The sequence below is a fragment of the Musa acuminata genome, chromosome BXJ1-11 (genome assembly GCF_036884655.1).
Source record: "Musa acuminata AAA Group cultivar baxijiao chromosome BXJ1-11, Cavendish_Baxijiao_AAA, whole genome shotgun sequence".
Lineage (NCBI taxonomy): Eukaryota > Viridiplantae > Streptophyta > Magnoliopsida > Zingiberales > Musaceae > Musa > Musa acuminata.
The window spans coordinates 4,360,756-4,379,541 of record NC_088337.1 but is presented as its reverse complement, the minus strand read 5'-3'; the positions used below and the strand labels follow the sequence as shown (position 1 = coordinate 4,379,541).

The window sequence follows — 18,786 nt, the reverse complement described above, 5'->3', positions numbered from 1 at the left end:
ATATGTAATTAATACACATTGTTATCATGCAAAACACTAGATATATGTTGCTCAATGTCAATGAAGCTGAGGTTGACAGCATTACAAGCTCCACATATGATGGCTTTGAGCTTTGCTCATCTGCAAACAAAGGGAAGACAAGAAAGTAACTGTTAACGAGAAGTAGGACAGGGTAAAGTAGAATACATTATCTCTGGAATCTATCTTAGTTTAACACATCATGTAGTGGTACCTTTAGACAACTAGGCAACATAGTTGGTTGTCTTTTTGCGTCGACATTTTCATCATCATCCTTGGAAAAAGTTTCCAACATCCAAATTACTCTCAAGTATAGCATATATTATATGTCGAAGATTATACTGAAGTAATTGAAAGAATAAGAACGTATTAAATGATCAAACTCAGTCGTCATGATCCTTTACAAACAATTAAAGTATGAGGGAACCTTATATATGTTTTATTTAGTTATGCTTCTCATATATGTTCACAAAAGAATTAATAATGGTTAAAAATGATAGATTTTGGCAAGAAAATGGAGGTTGCAAATGGATATATGATCATTGCAGAAATCGAAACAATAAAAAGAGAAGGACAAAAGGAAGAAAAGAGAGGCTGTGAGTGAGGTACTTAACACACACACACACACTCTCTCTCCCTCTCTTTCTGGCGTCAGTAATGGACTGTGGATTGAGCTGTGGAGGAGTTTGCAAGAGACACAGCGGTGGGGTTGCGTGAGTCACAAGCCGTATGGACAAGATCATATGATGGACACATAGAATGATGGATGGATAGAGATATATTTATATATATATATAAATATAGACAGAGAGAGACATATATATAAATGTGGCTCGGAGTAACTTCTGTTACTGAGTTATGGCTGTTCTCCAACACCGGAGTATGACGGACATCACATCATCCATCATCCCCCACATGTGTGTTTACCACGAAGGTGAGAAGCTTTTTATGCAACACATATACAATCTGTCTTTAGCATGATATTTCCATACAACAAAAGGATTTTTGTAGCATAAACACAGCTTTTCTTGTAATATTTCATACGTTCTTCCTGTGTTTTGTAGCATTTGAGGAGAGTTGGTAGTGGGCAGGCAAGCATTCATGTCACCGTATATTTTTCCACTGCATGGAGTTAAAGAAGGTTGCATGATTTGGACTGCCCTATTCGAGCACAAGAGCAATGGAGAGTGTTCAAGGTGTCATTATTGTTCCACCAAAATGACACCAGCTTGCAATCGATACACCTGCATTCCTTGGATTGTGGCTGGATACTTGCTGTGTGTTTGCCAAGCACTCAACCCCTTGGAATTGGATGCTTTTTTACGTGAAAGATTACGAGGAAGGACACTTTTAGATTCACATGATCGAAGCAGGAGATGAAAGGGGAGAAACCGGGCAATGGCTTTTGACCTTTCCATCCCATCCAGCTAGTTTAAGGAACTGCTTCGGAGATGAGGGGGTTGAAGCAGATCTTAGGCCGCTTGATCTTAATGGAGAAACAAGAAAGAAGAAAGAACTTGTAGCAAGAAAAGAAGTTCTTAATTGGAGAAATAACAAATGCCACAAACGTACAAGAAAAAGAAAAGGAGAGTCTTCCGATATAATTTTCTTAATATTTGGTTTTAATTGGCTTGGACGAGTTATTTTGGTCGAATTGTATCCGTACGGTTTAATTGGATCGGGCCATTGGGCTCGGGCTGAAGCCGAACCGAATCGATTCTACTACTTCTCCATCTCTTAAAAGGGCTAACGGGTCGGGCTCCATCTCTTAAAAGCCACCCCTTCGTCGTCGGCCTCACTCCACGCGCAGGTTTTCCCTAATTTCCCACGCCTCGACTTCGCTGCCGGCGCCGTCGACCGCTACTTCCGCTCCTGTCCCTCCGCCCGATTTCTTTCGTAGGTGTTCTCTCATTCTTGTAAATCTTGTGTAGTTCAGTCATTGCATCACTAGATTGATCTTAAAATGATCTCTTTTATTGAGATTAGACACAGATGATCTTTTGTTGGGCGTTCTCGTACGTCTTGTTATGTTGGGGTTGCTTGAAATCTGGAATGACATTGTGATGATTTGTGATTGTCTGAATTCACTTGTTGTGATTCCTTGAGCCATAGGTTTATAAATTGAGGAAGCACGACTGTGTTCCCTTATATTTTTTGGCTTTTTTTTTTAGTAATTTTATTAAGCCTTTTCAGTTCTCGTAATACTGGAACTGTGGGGGGGGCAACTTGCTGCGGTATAGGGTTATCGTTGTTATCACTTCAGTTCTATTGGTTCCACAATCATCTTGCTTTCAAGTGATAATTATGTAAATCATTTTTCATTGGAAGATGTTATTACCTTCATCAGAGCTTAGGGCGCGGACTTTTAGCTTGTGCCATAGCATCTTCGTTGAATTTGCTTTTGTTGATTATTTAGTATTACTGTTCAATTAGGCATTTACACTATGAAAATAATGAAAAGAAGTGGCATTCTTTTACAAGGATCAGAACCTTTTATGCTGGCTTATCTGATGGTCTTCTCTATTCACCATCTTGTAGATCATGATACAGAACATGACTTGAAGATGGAATCTCTTTACCAAATTTAGGAACATGTATATCCCTCCCATTGAAGGCTAAGAATGTTATTTGGAGATATTTAGAAGTTTTGAGATATCAAGGAGCAGGGTTTCCAAAAACCTTACATAGGAAGATAAGACGTAAACATTTCTTATGGGAATTGAGTTAAAATCTAATGCAGTTATGAGAGATGACCTACTCTTGAACTCGTCCAGTCTGATAGCTATTTCCTTAAAGGTATAATCACTTCAACTTGAGAGTAGAGAAATCTTTTGGCAAATATTCCTAAGGTTTCATCTAATTTGACAGTCAACTCTTTAAGGGAAGTACAGCTCCAAAGTACATAGGCAATTTATGAAGAACATGTTAATAATGTATTAGAGGAGATGAGTTCTAGCGAAAAGAATACATGAACGGAAGTCCATTGTGAAAATATGAAGAGTTAAAATCTTTAATGGTTCTTTTTCTTTATTTAATATGATTGATTTGAGGTTTAATGTGGTTTATATGTCATCTACTATGTTATAATAAATTTGTTTTTACATATTCCATTATTAGTTTATAGTAGACGTAGAGCTCGAAAGTACATAGGAAATTTATGAAGAACATGTTAATCATGTATGTGAGAAGATGAGTTATAGCAAAAAGAATACATGAACAGAAGTCCATCGTGAAAATATGAAGAATTAAAATCTTTAATGGTTCTTTTGTTTGGTTTAATATGATTGATTTGAGGTTTATGTGGTTTATATGCCATCTACTATGTTATAATAAGTTTGTGTTTACATATTCCATTTTCAGTTGATAACAGTTGGTACAAAATCATTTTGCATAAGTTTCCGTTATCAATTGGACATCCCTTCTTTTTAACAACTTGGCATTTGATTGCATATGCTATTGTTTTTTCTACCAACACAAGTCTACAATTGATATGCACTACCATCTTCATTGACCTATCTGCAAAATGTCTTTGGTTTTTGGTAATTTATATATCTCCTTAAAAGCACTTATGACTCATGCAGGTTGGTTGTATCTATAATGTGCATTTACCTATCTATGTGCATCAAGTTTTCTTGAGAGTTGAGAAAATACATAAGTCACATTGATTTTTCTTATAGTGTGCAGCTAGACTAATATTTTGAAGCCTTTTTTGTTTCTGTCTTCCAGCCTGGCCAAAGCTAGCTATTCTTCATTTAACCATCTTTTTCACAAAAAAAAAAAGAAACCCATCTTTTACACTACTACTAACTAATGTCACACTCTAGCATGGGATGGTTGCTAGTTACTTTCTTATATTGGTAAAGAATCCCATTAAGATGACACTCTTGGGTGGATCAGTGCAATACCAAGATGGTTGGATATACCATGTTTCAGTACACCCTTATGTCAACCGGTACAGGTCCATCTGAAGGAGGACAAGGAGATGGGGGAGGAGGAGGAAGGAGAGTTAGAGGAGGATGTGGTGATGCAAATTTCTAGGAAGAGATGGTGATGTCGTAGGGAAGCGGTTGAGGAGAGAAAGACAGAGACAAATAAAAAGAGAAAGACAAACTACATGATTATTGTTAGTATTAAAGGGAATATCAGTATCAAGCGGTAGGCTTACCATCCTGTACTGGTTTTTTTTTTCTATCCAATAAGCTTGGTACCATAAGCTTACCAAGCGATACAGTTCAACTGAACCAAATTGAGCAAAATTGTCCAGTCCATGTCTCTATTGGTTATCAGATCCATAAATACCGGCTCATCCCAATCAGTATCGGCCAGTATTTTATGCCTTGCTATTTGAGGTCACAATCATATAAGCTTTGCATATTTAAGATAATCTTTATATCCTCAGTAAAAAGCTTTGTAATATTGTTTTTGTATGATATAATCCATGCTTCTAATTTGCCTGAAACTTTTGGCATCCACTATTATTACTTGGATAAATTTTGACTCTTGAGAATCTAACACCATAAAGCTTTGCAAGAAACCATAGTTGCAAAATTAAGTTATTGTTATCACAATTTAGTACATGAAAAAAGTACAGAAGTTCATAAGGAAGAAACATAAGATAGAAGGGAAAGAAAAATATAGACGATGGCTGAAACTGTCATATGATATCCCAAAAACCTTTGGTCATCAAAGCTAGAGACTATGTGACGCTTGGACATAAACTCAATCAGCATCTCATGAAACTAATAATACCCATCTGTTTAACTTTTAGGTCAATTTGTTCAGTTTAAAGGTTACTGATTAGAGATTATGTCAACCACCTGTTTGGACCCCAATCACAAAATGGCAGTATAAAGTTTATATTGTAAAAAAAAGTAAAAAATAGTGGAAGGGAAGAACAAGAAAAATTAGACAACTTCTTCTAGAACTTAAATTTAGACTAAGACTATATTAAACTTAAAGCTAACCTGATTTTACTTTGCTTGAGCTCCTAGTCTGCATTGGATTGCATCGTAACTTTGTAAATAGTTGGCTTGAATCATGGGGAACAATGCCTCCAAATATTATGATTGCAATCTCACATGTGCATATAGCAAAAACTTATTGACCTCATCAAAATTAAACTTATGTTTAATTTGTCTATGGAGTGTGTGAATAAGATAGTTTGTTGTTGGTCTGAGTTAGTGTTGTTTCTACTTGAAAATTTACCATTGATTCTAGCCATGTTTAGAGCTGTCTTGAATGTTCTCTCTGGTATCTTCGTTTTAAAGTTTGCAACCAAGGTTGATAAGATTGGGATTGGTTTTGGTCATATGATTTAAAGCAACACTCGTCCACATTACTTGAATTGAACCATGGACCAGTCCCTTTTTAATTGAAATACAGAGAGGTTTAAGTCTAACTACACCAGTCTTTTAAAAGCAGTAGGCATGTCCTCTGGTCATTTGCAGATTTCTTGTACCAGTGAGATCAGACAAATCGATGTAATTGGCTTGATATCAGTTGGGATTAGTAATAAAAGCAGCTGGAGCTGGCTTGATTAACTGGTTGAACGCTAGGATTGGCCAAGATTAAGCATCATGATGGCTATCTCACTGGTGCCTGATGAGGGGCTGAGAAATATAAAGTACTTGTTGCGTATCCATATCTGATAATATTTGAAGTCAATATTCTGATAACACATGAATTGTTTAAGACCTATGCATTTTGGCTTGTGAGTTAGATTTTCTTTCTTCCATGATCTCTCCGACCACTTATGACTGAGAGCGATGCATTATTTTTCCCGAAATAAATATCAGATGACAGGTATTGAAGGCTTTGGCATGAAAATATGTTTACAATCAGAAGTTCTAATGAGCTGCTGTGACATCTGATAGAACCAAATATATGAAGGCTTCGGCATGAAACTAGGTATACATCAGAAGTCCTAATGAGGTCTTGTGACATCTTATAGCACTAAATATCTGAAAGCTTCAGCATGAAACTAGAGCATTGTTAGGCCTACTATTTGTTGTTACACAACCTCATTTATTAGTGCAATATAATGCTAAAAACCACTACCGTTGAGAGTAACATGACTTTGAAACCTTGTCAAGTTTGTTTGGAACTCTCTTTTATTTTCCATCTTTGCTTTACATGTTGATCTATTAAATTAGATCTCACTGCATTTCTGTACTTTGAGATGTGCACAACTAAATGATCAGATGATCATCCATTTTACAAATTCCCTCCTTTTTCTTTTCTTTTATTTTTTTGTATGTGCTGTATGGGTTTTAGAATCTAATGCTTCTTTTTTATCCTTTTAGGTTATCAGCTACTACAATTATGGTTATTCCTCCTCCAGTTAGGCCACCAAGGATCATCATGTACCTTAAGCCATATGTGCTCAGGATGCATTTCTCTAACAAATATGTCAGCACCCAGGTCGTCCACACCCCTACAGCTACTGTTGCTGCCTCAGCAAGCTCAAAGGAAAAGTTGTTGAGGCCGGTCATGGAGTCCACACGAGATGTTGCAGCAGCTAGCAAGATTGGGAAGATTCTTGGCGAGCGTCTGCTACTTAAGGGTATCCCTGCTGTTTCTGTGTTCTTGAAGAGGGAACAGAAATACCATGGAAAGGTCAAGGCTGTCATAGATTCCGTCCGAGATGCTGGTGTGAAGCTGCTTTGATGTCTATTCCTGAGTATATCCCAGGAGTATTTCCGCTTTATGATGCTACTTTCCATTGAGGCATTGCACTGGAACAGTCTGCCATGAGATTTGTCATTCAATTGCAATTGCTCTTCTGAAGATGGGGATGAAAACGAACTAGAGCGATTTTATGAACATGAGTAGTTCATTAGCTCACTTGGAAATGATTCTCTTTAGAGCTGGACTGCTAAGAACAATGTGTTCTTTAACTAGTTCCTGAGTTGCATATCAATTATCCGCAGACATACGTCCAACTTATCAGATGTCACTGTAAAATAACAAAGTATTTAAAAGTTATCCTGTCATTTGGTTTTTGATATGATTAAGCCTTTTTAATTTCTGCTATCAACATTTTGGTTTAATGAGTTCTAGAATCATCATATGTTCCTTTTGGCCAATTTTTGGTGGTGTATGACAACAGCCTGGAGGCTAATTTCATGAGAGCTTTTACCATGAAGCATATTATAATCTGAATTAATACGAAAGACAATTTGTGCTGCTGCTTTCTTGATGTCTCGGCATCTCACGACACAGCCTAACAAGACGCCATACACCTCTGAAGACGGACTACGACACCCAATAATGTCAATCCTGGAAACATCTTTCTCACCACATCCCATATATTCTTAGCAGCGTTTCCTACGCACTTCGCTTCGGAAGTGCACGTAAACACCCGACAATAATCAACAAAAGTGATGTATATATCATATCATAATTGGCGTAATAATAATTTGCCCCCATCAAGAGAGTTGGATGGCGTGGGGAAGACGATGGAACCATCACAATCATGCAGTGAAGATGAAGAACTCGGTGCGATGTGTCAGCCACCGGAAGGAATACATTCCCTTTATTCTCGTGGAAGCCATGCTTATTCCCTGTTTACTAAGGTGTTTTGCTCGCCAAGGACATTGGATTCTTAACACATACGGACTGTGACTGTGCCCGTGAATCCATTCCATTGTGAGGTACTCCAACACTGTTCCAATTTAAACCTAGTCGATGAAGGGAATTTGGACGTGAGCACAAAAGTATATTTGGTATTCATACAAAAAAAATATATTATATATTTTTTATTGTAATGGGTAACAGACGAAAACTTTTCGAGATTTAAAATTATGATCTTACGATCAACTGTTAAAGTTTTTATATAATGATTTTTTTAAATTAGAACATGATAGTTTAACTTTCCTTTATTTCTTATTTATTTATTTTATTAAATTTAAATTCAATTATGTCATTTATTTTAACTCATAGAGAAAAGCAAAAAGTTTAACACGTGTCAAGATAAACTTGCCGTCTTCTCTTCCGGTGAAGCCGAGCATCAGATCCCATCCCTCTCATCACGTGATGCTGCATGCTAACTCGTACGACCACTGGCCCCCACCTCCCTGCCACATCTCTCCTCTCTCGCCCTTTCCCTCGCACTCGCCCACTAACTTACCCATTGGTCCTCGACCCGTGCCTAGCTGACACGTAATCTGCAGATGACGCGTCTTCGTTCCATAAGTTATACTGTCAATAGCGTGTTTCCTGCAATCCACAGGAACAAACCCACGAACCAGCCGATCTTATCCTGTACGGTGGTCTCTTCCTCACGCCACGTCATTATCCTGATCTAAATCGACGGTGCAGATCGGTCTATCGCCTTGACGCGGTCTCTCTATAAATGCCCCTCTCCTCTTCGACTAGAGATCTATTATCGGCGGGGCTGCTCACCACTGAGCTCTCCTCAGGGGCAGTTCCGTGATTTCGGGGGCGGATTATGGGCCTTCTCGACAAGCTCTGGGACGACACCCTCGCCGGGCCTCGCCCCGAGACCGGCCTCGGCCGCCTCCGGAAGCACTCCTCCTTCGGCTTTCGCTCCAATTCCGGCGGCAAAGGTCTCGCCTCCTCTTTCTTTGGTTCTTCCTACTCTTGGACTTGATCTCAGATCCGAGGCGCCCCTTCATGCGATGCCTTTGGTTCGACGGTTTTGATGGTCATCATGTGGTGCCGCAGCAGAGGGAGCGGCGGCGGGCCGAGGGATCGCCGGATCGGATACCGGCGGCGGCGACGAGGTCGCAGTGCGGGTGACGCGGAGCATCATGATCAAGAGGCCGGCCGGGTGCCCGTCCCCGGGGAATGCCACACCGCCGGCTTCGCCCGCGGGATCTACGCCCCCCATCTCCCCCTTTTCCGGTGAGGGTTTCGTGTCTTCATCAGGGTAATCTGGAGGGCATTTTGGATAATCCGGAATATATTCTCTCGATTTTACTTATTTGTCCCTTGCTTGTGTCCCGACGTAGTCATCCTTGCAAGGTTAATTAGGGTATTTAATCATCAAGAAGTAACATATATTACTAACAACCTTGAATCAATCTTAATCTGTCGTGAGGAGCTAATTATGAATTACTTTCTATAATTAGCTACTTTTAGCATCTTGTTTTTGTACTTTTAAAATTTATATTAGAATCAATGAAAGTTAAAAGATAATTTCACAAAATTTAAAAAAATCAAAAAATATTTTATTAAAATTAAATATTTTAATTTTTTAAGAATAAGAATCTTAATGTAACTTTTGAAAGTATAATAATCGAAATATTAAAGATAATTAATTACAGGAGATAATATGTAATTGATCCATTATAAAGAGTTTGGAGCTTCAGGGTATATGTGGATCATCTCGACCTTCTCATACAAGAATAATAATCCAAAACTAATAAGTGTTGAATTGTTAGGAGCAGATTGATGATAAGATTGCATATGTTTGAATATATCTACCTCTAGTGTACCAATTTTTAACAATGTTCAGTAGCCTCACACTTGAGAGAGTTGTGATGACACATATGTTGTTTGTTTAATGCTCTCTGGACATGACGACGTAGGTTCGTTTTCTTGTCTTGGTACCATCCGACATGCATTTTAGAATTATTTACTGCTTAATGATGTAACATCTCGTATTGTTATAAGCACGATTAGATTACGTGAAGATATAGTGAATCTAGCTAAACATTATTAGCATATTAGGGTTGACCGAGTACTTTCCTGGTGTTACTAACCAGGAGGCAGGGAGTGGAACAGATTTAAGAGGAAATCACCATTTGATGCTTATGAAAGAGTGGGACGAGGAGAAGGAGGAGGAGGAATGGTGGGTGTCGGAACACAGGATGCTGCTGCTCCTCATGAGGTTTGAGCTGTGCTGAGCTCCCTCTTCTCTCCTGTGTTCTTATTAGATTACTAACCTTCTCCAGGAGAAAGAGAGATGCATGTCAAGGTCAGGGTTTCTTTCTCTGATGTCCTACCTATTTTGTTGATGCTTGTAGAATTCTAGGTGTGTGGACTGTGGAGGGGGTGAGAGTCCATAGAGGAGCTCTCTTTAAGTGTAGGGTTGGGGAGGCTGTTTGCTTCTTTGTTGTTAGTGGCACTTGTTATGTTATGATGTCTTTTGCATGTTAATCACTGGTGAATGCAGTTTCTGGAGATATATATATATATATATATTGCTTATATGATTTTTATTGGATCAGAACATCCATGAAGCATAGTGCCAATTCTCTCTCAATTTCTCATGAGAGAGATCCTAATGATGTAAGGTTCTTCAATTATTTGTAAGTTCCAGGTCTAAAACTGTACAAAGATGAAATGTGGAGATCTTATCAGTTAGGTGGACTGGGGGGCACCTCTTTGAATAAAGACTTAGCACCTGACAGTGAGACTTCTGGTTTAGGGAATCTTAATGTTACTTATAAAGCAAGCATCATGAGAAAAGGGAGGACCAACGCAAGTGCATTTGATTAAGACATTTCTCTGCTTCTCAATGCAACTTTGTCTGTGTTACTTATTTTCAAAGCATAATTTTTTTTGTTGCTGATTGGTTATTCTATTTCCAAGCAGTAATTTGCTACTGATTGACTATTCTATACCAACAAGTGAGCCATTGATTACATAACTACATATACAAATTTTTCCAGCACTCTTTGTTCCATGTGACATTCAGTTTAGGTAATGTTTGAAGTCTTGATGAATCTAAATACTAATTTGTTGGACTATGTTAATGCTTGTGCATATGTTTGCAAGATGTTAGATAATGTTTACATGTTTGTTTATGTATGAAAACCAAGAAAGATGCTTCTTTTCCCATTCTTTCAAGTGAATATAAAAATGAATCAATGGTTGTACTATTTCATCTAATTTAGGTAATGATAGGGTTCAGAAAGACGTACATGATAGGTAGATTTGTTCTTAAACAAAGATCCACTTGGTTGATTTATTTCATTCATTTGATCATTGCAAAATTGTACGACTATTGTATTATAGTATTCCCTCAACTCTAATGTGGTACTCAATTGGTAAGAGGAATTGTGAGACAAATCTAATAGTTCTCAAGAGCAAGGGGAAGTGTCTAGTTGAAGCCATTTTCAAACTTTGGTTGGATATATTTGACCTACAAATATTTTATTGTCATTGTTGCTTTAAAGTATTTTTTGAGTTAGTTATATATTACATTATGTAATTAGTTATCTTTAGCATTCCTATTTGAAGTTACATTAAGATTCCTATATTTATAAAAGTAAAATAGTTAATTTTATTTTTTCTTACATCGTCAATTTTATTAATGAAAATACTACACGTGCTTAGTGGTAAATTGAAATGAGACAGAGTGGTAAATTCTGTGATATTTTCGTTAGTAGAATTGACGATGTAAGAAAAAATAAGATTAAATATTTTATTTTTATAAGTATGAGAATCTTAATATAATTTTTGAAATTATAAGGATCGGGATATTAAAAATAATTAGTTATAATTTATAATTAGTTCATATTTTTCTTATGTCTTTCATCATGACAAAATGATCGAGGTTTATCATCTCGTTGCCTTAATAATGTCTCAAATGGATGATCAACTTATTGAGATAAAAGGATATTGCTATTTCACCCCCATCAAGGCATATACCATTGCAATCAACTACTACCTTTAGGATGGAATATTACAATCAACCTTTAATGGCTGTCAATTCTTTAGGTTTTAAACATAATGATAATTCAATGCCTTTGGTTGAAAAAGAACGTCACAATTGCCATAATTTCTACCTATTGCACGCACTCTCATGATGCAATTAACAATGAATGAATCACATATATCTATTTGCTAATGAAGTCTTAGTTATACACTGAAATAGGTTGGTAGAAGGATTATGACATCAACTGTTCATTTCAGAAACCAGTGGTTTAGAAAAGCTGCTAGTTATCTGAAATCATGGGTATTTTCAGATTTTATAAGGCTTAGGACTTATATTAGGAATTTATTAAAAGGGTGTTTCTTTTTTGTTTTTTTAATGTCTGATGACATATAATGACGCATGAAGATGATTCTACTCTCATGATCTATATGGATGAGATAATTGATCCATTAATTTATATTAAATTATTAATTTAAAATATTTATATTTAAAATAATAATAATAATATACCTATCAATCCCTTATAATATAATTAATTTTTTTTTTAATCTTATTTCGAATGTGAGATTAAGCTAAGGTGTTGAGGTCTCTTATTTTCTATCGAAGTTTCTCATCATTCCTAATACTAGATCGATTCTGATATCATTTATCATGACTCGACTAACTTAATAATTAAACTAATTAATTTCTTGAGCTTAAATCACTAACTCAACTAACTTAATAATAATATACTCATCAAATTCTTATAATTAAAATTAAAATTTTAAATTTCAAATAAATTATGATAAACACCTGATTAGGAGAACATTGTTATTCTAAGAAATCATGAAGTACAAAGGGATCAAATATCTAAGGGATGTTAGCTTCGTTGTTTGCCACAATAAGCCGTTGTTGTTGGGACTCTTGATATGATTCCCCTGATAGATTGGAGGCTTCAGAATTCATGTAGATCATGTACAAGATTAGCTGAGATGTTCCTAGGATGAATCCAATGCCATTTGGTATCTGCATGTTTAAACAAATTGTCAAATTTCAGCAAAATTCAAAATCCATTTATTTTTTTATTAATGCATCACCACATAGTAATGATAAACAAAAAACAACAATGTACTATTATTTTCTATCATTAGAATCGCTTATAAAAATAAAAACTAAACATATGAAACATGTATGTATGTATGTATGTATATATGTATGAATAATTATGAATAATTAGGTATAGTTATTATAAAGAATAGAATAAGATAAAACATTATAATATATTCTATTTAGACAAATTAAGTTGATTAAATTAATGTGTTATGAGAGGTAAGGAAAACTAATATAATTTTATTAAAATAACAAAAAGTTAATTTAAATACTCTCAAGGGATATTGTTCTTTGTGTTGGAAAAAGATTCAGTGGCAACATTGACATATGGGGATCTTGTTTTGTTGCATTATTATTCTTATTTCTCTCACATATAGTGATTTTCTCATGCTTAATTTTATACCAATTTAGATTTGATTCTTTCTACTTCCACTCATGTGGATTAGAGGCATTGCACACATCCTCTATGTATACTTGTACTACCAAAATAAGCTTGTAATAAGAGAATTTATACAAGGATAAGATGATCAAACACAGCAAAGAGGAACATACCCCAATAAAGATATCCTTATCAAGTATTGCATAGAGTGTCCAAATTCCACCATTTAGGAAGAGAAAGAATGAAAGAAGGAATGGCATATACTCCACACTCCTTGTGATCACACTTCTCTGCTTGTATTTGGAAAATGCAAGTCCATAGAAAGTTAGTGCTTTAATGTAATCAAGACAAATGCAAGATACCACTGCCAATGTAAGTTTAGTTATTGTGTAATCTGACATCTTAATTAACTATGTCTAAAATAATTGTCAAGGAAACATGAAGCTATTTCCATTTTCTTGGTACTGTTATCACTAAAATATATCTATAAGCAAATTAGAGTACACAATTATAGGAAAAACTTGGATTCTAAATAAAAAAAACCTACATAATAAAAAAGGTTTCTTAATGAAGATTTCAATCAATACACAAATTTTAAAAGCTTAATTTATTAGGAAAAAAATCAATATATTTATGCATATCGAATTAATGATAATGCAAACTAAAATGATGAAATTATCTTTAGCCTTTGAGGATATTTTGCATGGACTAGTAAATTCATATTATCCATCATATTTAACTCTATAAATTGATATAAAAATGGGAAAATAAAAAAGCAAGTGATAGAGACCAACTCTAAACGAATAATAGTGGCCACGAAAAGGGAGATAAATTAAAAAAGACCCCGATTCAGATGAACTAATTACCAAATTGCAATTAATTCCATGTATGCATTCATCATTTAATCTTAATCTTTGTTGTTCGACTAATCTTTCTCCTCTTTCGCGTGCTCTATGTGATCGGTTGTTTCATGTCAAACTCTACGGCACAACAACAAGACGACACAGACACGCAACATCATGCTGAGCCTTCAAGGAACCAAACAACGACGTCATCAGCAACCCCCCTCCCCTCTTCCACAGCTTCTATAAAAGCTTAGAAACCATTAAAGAAGGACGACAGCAAACGATGATCACGTAACGTGTCTTGATTCCAGGAAAAGAAGTCATGCAATGAGTTGGTGCAACTTGTAAGCTACACTCACTAACAAAACAAAAAAGCTGTTTCTACTTGTCACAAGCAAACGACCAATCCATGGTTAAGATGGGCTTTCTCGCCACCTTCGTTTGATAGAAGCGACCTTTGAATCTTGATCATCCACATTTAGATTATAGCCAATAATTTATTCTCATTTTAGCATGTGCAACATGTCATGTCGAAAGTCAACTATCCAGCAGATGGGAATCCTATATGCTTATATAAAGATATTCTAATCTTCAACTTGAATCTAATGAATACCTCAGTTGACCTGTCGACCCTCTAATCCAAGTATTCAAGAAGAGTTCAAGTAACATTGGAAGAAGTAATCTTACCATTGCACAGAGGGGCGATCCATACATGAGCACATTGAGAAAGGCACACACGAATCCTATCACCACCACCCTCGAGCTCCCATGGACAGCCAACCTCGTCACCAGAGCCACAGCTCCAAAGAATCCAACATCCAGCGCGGCAACCAAAACAGCCGTCTTAGCCTTCGATCACACCCAAGAGTTCATGATCATAAGCTTACAAAAGCTAGCATGTCGATCTGAGCAACCACAAGCACTTGCGTACCTTCAGCGGTGGAGCAGCATACAGCAGAAAAAGGGCGACGTAAACTGCTTCCATGACGACGCCGACGCCGTTGACGGTGACGATGAGGAGTCCCCCGGGCTTGGTGATGCCGTAGTAGACCCATAAGGAGGAGTTGAGGAGGGTGATGACGTAGGGAGACGGCTCGAAGTCTTCGGTTGATCGATTCCTCACTATCCTCCGAAATGTATTGCTGTTTGTATGAGAATACAGTGTCCGTTCACGAATGCAATCATATGGAGATATAACATGGAGTTGCATCCAAGCAAAGAGACCAGCATGACTTACATGGGAGAAGCAAAGACCAGAACTGAGATAACATTGCCTACCAACGATACAGACCAGCAGTTAATCACATGAAGAGATCTGAAACGAAAGTGAGAAATAGATCGAACAGCTACAGCTCACCAACTATTCCTACGAACAGCAGCGAGGCCTCCATTGCTGGTGAAGGATGTGCGAGGAGAAGGGTGAGAGACAGGAAGAAGATGGAGAGAAGCGTCGACAAATGGAGTACGTATATAAATAAGCGTGGACAAACCCCAAGTTTCGCCACGTTTGAGCCAATAGGCTCTCCACAGTGTGTGAAAGCACTGTTCATGCTTACCTTTCTATATTATTTAAAAAATATTTTCTGATATAAAAATATATTTTGTAATCCGATCCGTAGAATGCAATAACATTGATCTACAAGAGAATTACTCTCCTTCTTTTCTTTTTTTATATTTTATAGGACTACCGTGAGTTGTAAAAAAAAAAATAAAGAGAGATTAGAAGAGATTAGAACTGATTTGTACTATTGTGTTGTTATCGTATATTTTCGTATTGAGTTCATTCGAGTTCTTATCTATCTTATGTAAATAAATAAATATATATATATATATAATCGATAACCATAATTAAATTTTAATTAGATATATAATATATCTTACATAATTAAGTAGAGTCACATAATATGATATTCTCTCACCTAGCCCATTAATTAATAAGATATAAAAAAAATTAAAATTAAAATAAATAAAAAAACTATTTTAAGATAATTTTACTTAATTGAATCTTAAAAATTTTGAAAAGTATTTTATATATAACCATAAATTTTTTAAAATAAGTCAATAAGTTCAATAAGTATAATAATATTTTATTAAACTTAACTATCAATATGAGTCATGGTGCTTTGTATATCATTAATATTTACTTATTCTATATACCATAACACTATTAGTCTTTCTTAATATAACCCATAATGACTCTTATAGTTTGTATAATCAATTCAACTATAAATAATATGATAAATATAACTAATATGATACTATGATAGAAATAAATATAAATAATATGATAGAAATAAATAACTTTAATTAAGTAAATAAAAAAAATTAATAATAAGATCCATTTAAATATACATTATTATATCTTTTATGAGTTGATCGTAAGTCTTAGTTCTTTAAACTCTTTAAGTTATAAAGTTTTAGTAAACAAATTAGCAATCATCAAAATAGTGCTAGATTCTCAATTGACACTTGTTATTTCTATTTTTTTTTATGATCAAGTACTTTATTTTATTCTTAGGTTATTTTATTGTCTACCCAGTATTTTAATTATACATTTAATATATAGTCTCGTACAGGTTTAAACATATAATAGACTTTCAACAATGCCTAAATAAGAAATATCATTTATTTGATTTTTTTTCCAAATATTCTTATGACATTAGTTTTGATTGAATTTTTCACCTTTGATAATAGGTATATTATTAGTTGAATAAAGTTATATACTAAATCCCTCCAAAATTTGATTAATATTTTTTTTTTCTGAGGTAGTCCTAGTAATATTTGAGATCTATCTCTAAATATCTCAATACCAATAATATAAGCTACCTTATTCATATCAGCTATTTTAAAATTTTTAATAAGAAGTATCTTTATTTTATGTAATAAACTAATATTACTACTAGCAAATAAAATATCATCCACATATCATACCAATATAATAAACTTACCCCTATCGAGCTTCATATATAATATATATATTGATCCAAGGATTGCGTTATTGACACATACTTCTCGGTACGAGTAGCACATATTAATCGAGAGGATGTCGATATGTAGACTACCCTTTACCGGGGCAATACCAATATGCTTTTTTCGCTTTAAAGGTTATCTCTAGGTCAACTTCTATTCTTGAGCGTCTTTTAGTGGTAACTCAAGTATAAGTCTTACAACTCGAGGAGCTATTCCTCCTGAGACAGGTCCACCAATGATGACATCAATCTGCCTTTTCATCAAACCCTAAGGTAGGAGTGAGAGTTCCCAATGCTTTCAGACAAAATGCTTGGGGTGTCCTCGTTATATGAGCTCTTTAATTTGTTTATTCAAATCATGATAATCTTTAATGTTGTGGCTATAATTTTAATGGAACTGAGAATACTTGGATCTATCTCTTTTCGTTAATAAGATCTTATTATGTGAGGATCCCTTGAGAGTATCTTTTCCTTTATCTACAATGAAACTTCAATTCTAGTCGTCTTTAGATGAGTTAACTTAGACCTTTAGCAAGGTAACTTAGGTTATTTATTTATCCTCCACTGCGATGAGCTTGAGGTCGAGGTTGATTGTGGCTACTTCTATTTCAGCCTCTTACGTGACTCCTTATGTTTGCCTGAGACCATTACCTTGATGATGATGTATTAATTAATCATTTGAAGTACCTTAGGTATAATCACTAGTAGTCTTTCTATCAAAGACCAAAAAAGATAAGAGGGCCCGAGCCTCATCATAAAGATTTATATTATGAGTGATAAATGAGTATCTACAACACATTGGATTTCATTGATAAATCATGCGATGAAGTCTATAGACATTTCTTCCTCCACCTCCCCTTGTCTAAGTCCGAGGAGTGTTGTCGCTAAAGGCAAAGGGCATATATTTCTAAGAAAGTGAAGTTTAAACTCTCTAGCTAGCTAGGCGCAAGAGTAGATGAATAATAACTTCAAATGAGCATACCATTCTCATGCTGAATCTTTTAACATGGTCAAAAATGTGCAACACATTAGAACATTTGAAATGTAATATAATAATATTTGAGCATGAAAAATTATAATGTACTTCATCAGATTGGCACTAATATTGAACGCTTCCAAGAATGGGAGATAAAAGTTTAATAGTATCGATTCCTCTTGGATTTTTGAAGTGAATGATGATCGACTCAGATGGGTCAAACAACACTTTCTCTTTTGACTATTAGAGCTCTCACTATATCTCCTCCGAATGATAGTTCATTTGCCAAAGTTGGATTCATAGAGAATCCTCCGTTGAGTCTACTGACTAGGCCTTAGATTTAGATAGGATAGACTGAAGGTGGTGCGGTTCACTAAATTCCATGGTTGGGGATTAAAGTACTTCGATGATGGTTCAATAGGCCTCGAGAGCTCTTGGGATGTTATTATCGCGTCAAGGTAGGGAATCTTGATAGGTGCCAATGGCGATGGAGCCGAGACTATGACTAAGTTGGTGGCATCGTTTGTTGGACCAATTAAGACAATAGTAGAATGACGACCTATATTATGCCTATTAATAGTTGTACTTATTAAGTGAGATTTAAGAACATTTTAAGGGAGACGAGTAAGTGGCTTAGGGTCGTCCTTAAGGGTGAGAGACTAGGGTTATTGAAGAAGCACCAGTATCATATCAATGTTTATATCGAGGTGGATGCACTGATGTGCCAAAAGGGTGGCTATTGGCCCCCTTGGGTGAGAGCACTACAAGTAGGGGGCAAAACCTCTTCGCTCAAGCATTCATTGAGGGGAATAAGTGGGTGTTCTTACGATATCAGACTCTCATAATACAAAAAATGTTACAATAAGATGTCGTTGGCATATTGA

The 18,786-nt window shown here is 35.6% G+C and overlaps 3 protein-coding genes across 8 annotated transcripts; 2 read left to right on the top strand and 1 right to left on the bottom strand.

Moving 5' to 3' along the window:
• The first annotated feature begins 1,782 nt into the window (after window positions 1-1,782).
• Window positions 1,783-7,024, top strand: LOC103970472 (uncharacterized). 4 transcript variants are annotated; one of them, XM_018820252.2, is made up of 3 exons: window positions 1,799-1,914; window positions 5,814-5,925; window positions 6,321-7,024. In XM_018820252.2, exon 3 carries the CDS (start codon window positions 6,340-6,342, stop codon window positions 6,682-6,684), a length of 345 nt encoding a protein of 114 aa, XP_018675797.1. In that variant the 5' UTR covers window positions 1,799-1,914; window positions 5,814-5,925; window positions 6,321-6,339; the 3' UTR covers window positions 6,685-7,024. The 4 variants fall into 4 exon arrangements, with proteins under 4 accessions (XP_009382531.1, XP_009382532.1, XP_018675797.1 ...); XM_065089273.1 differs by having other exon boundaries at window positions 1,810-1,918; XM_009384256.3 differs by lacking the exon at window positions 5,814-5,925 and having other exon boundaries at window positions 1,783-1,914.
• A 1,377-nt stretch (window positions 7,025-8,401) lies between these two features.
• On the top strand, window positions 8,402-10,191 carry LOC135596954 (dormancy-associated protein homolog 3-like). 2 transcript variants are annotated; one of them, XM_065089272.1, is made up of 3 exons: window positions 8,402-8,585; window positions 8,707-8,883; window positions 9,747-10,191. In XM_065089272.1, the coding sequence occupies exons 1-3, from the start codon at window positions 8,468-8,470 to the stop codon at window positions 9,875-9,877; spliced, it is 426 nt and encodes a 141-aa protein (XP_064945344.1). In that variant the 5' UTR covers window positions 8,402-8,467; the 3' UTR covers window positions 9,878-10,191. The 2 variants fall into 2 exon arrangements, with proteins under 2 accessions (XP_064945344.1, XP_064945342.1); XM_065089270.1 differs by having other exon boundaries at window positions 8,704-8,883.
• Window positions 10,192-12,405: 2,214 nt separating this feature from the next.
• LOC103970470 (bidirectional sugar transporter SWEET16) lies at window positions 12,406-15,411 on the bottom strand. 2 transcript variants are annotated; one of them, XM_009384250.3, is made up of 6 exons: window positions 15,315-15,411; window positions 15,195-15,231; window positions 14,889-15,099; window positions 14,645-14,806; window positions 13,286-13,405; window positions 12,406-12,649 (listed from the first exon to the last, which is right to left on the bottom strand). In XM_009384250.3, the coding sequence occupies exons 1-6, from the start codon at window positions 15,346-15,348 to the stop codon at window positions 12,494-12,496; spliced, it is 720 nt and encodes a 239-aa protein (XP_009382525.2). In that variant the 5' UTR covers window positions 15,349-15,411; the 3' UTR covers window positions 12,406-12,493. The 2 variants fall into 2 exon arrangements, with proteins under 2 accessions (XP_009382525.2, XP_009382526.2); XM_009384251.3 differs by having other exon boundaries at window positions 13,286-13,402.
• Between the last annotated feature and the right edge of the window lie 3,375 nt (window positions 15,412-18,786).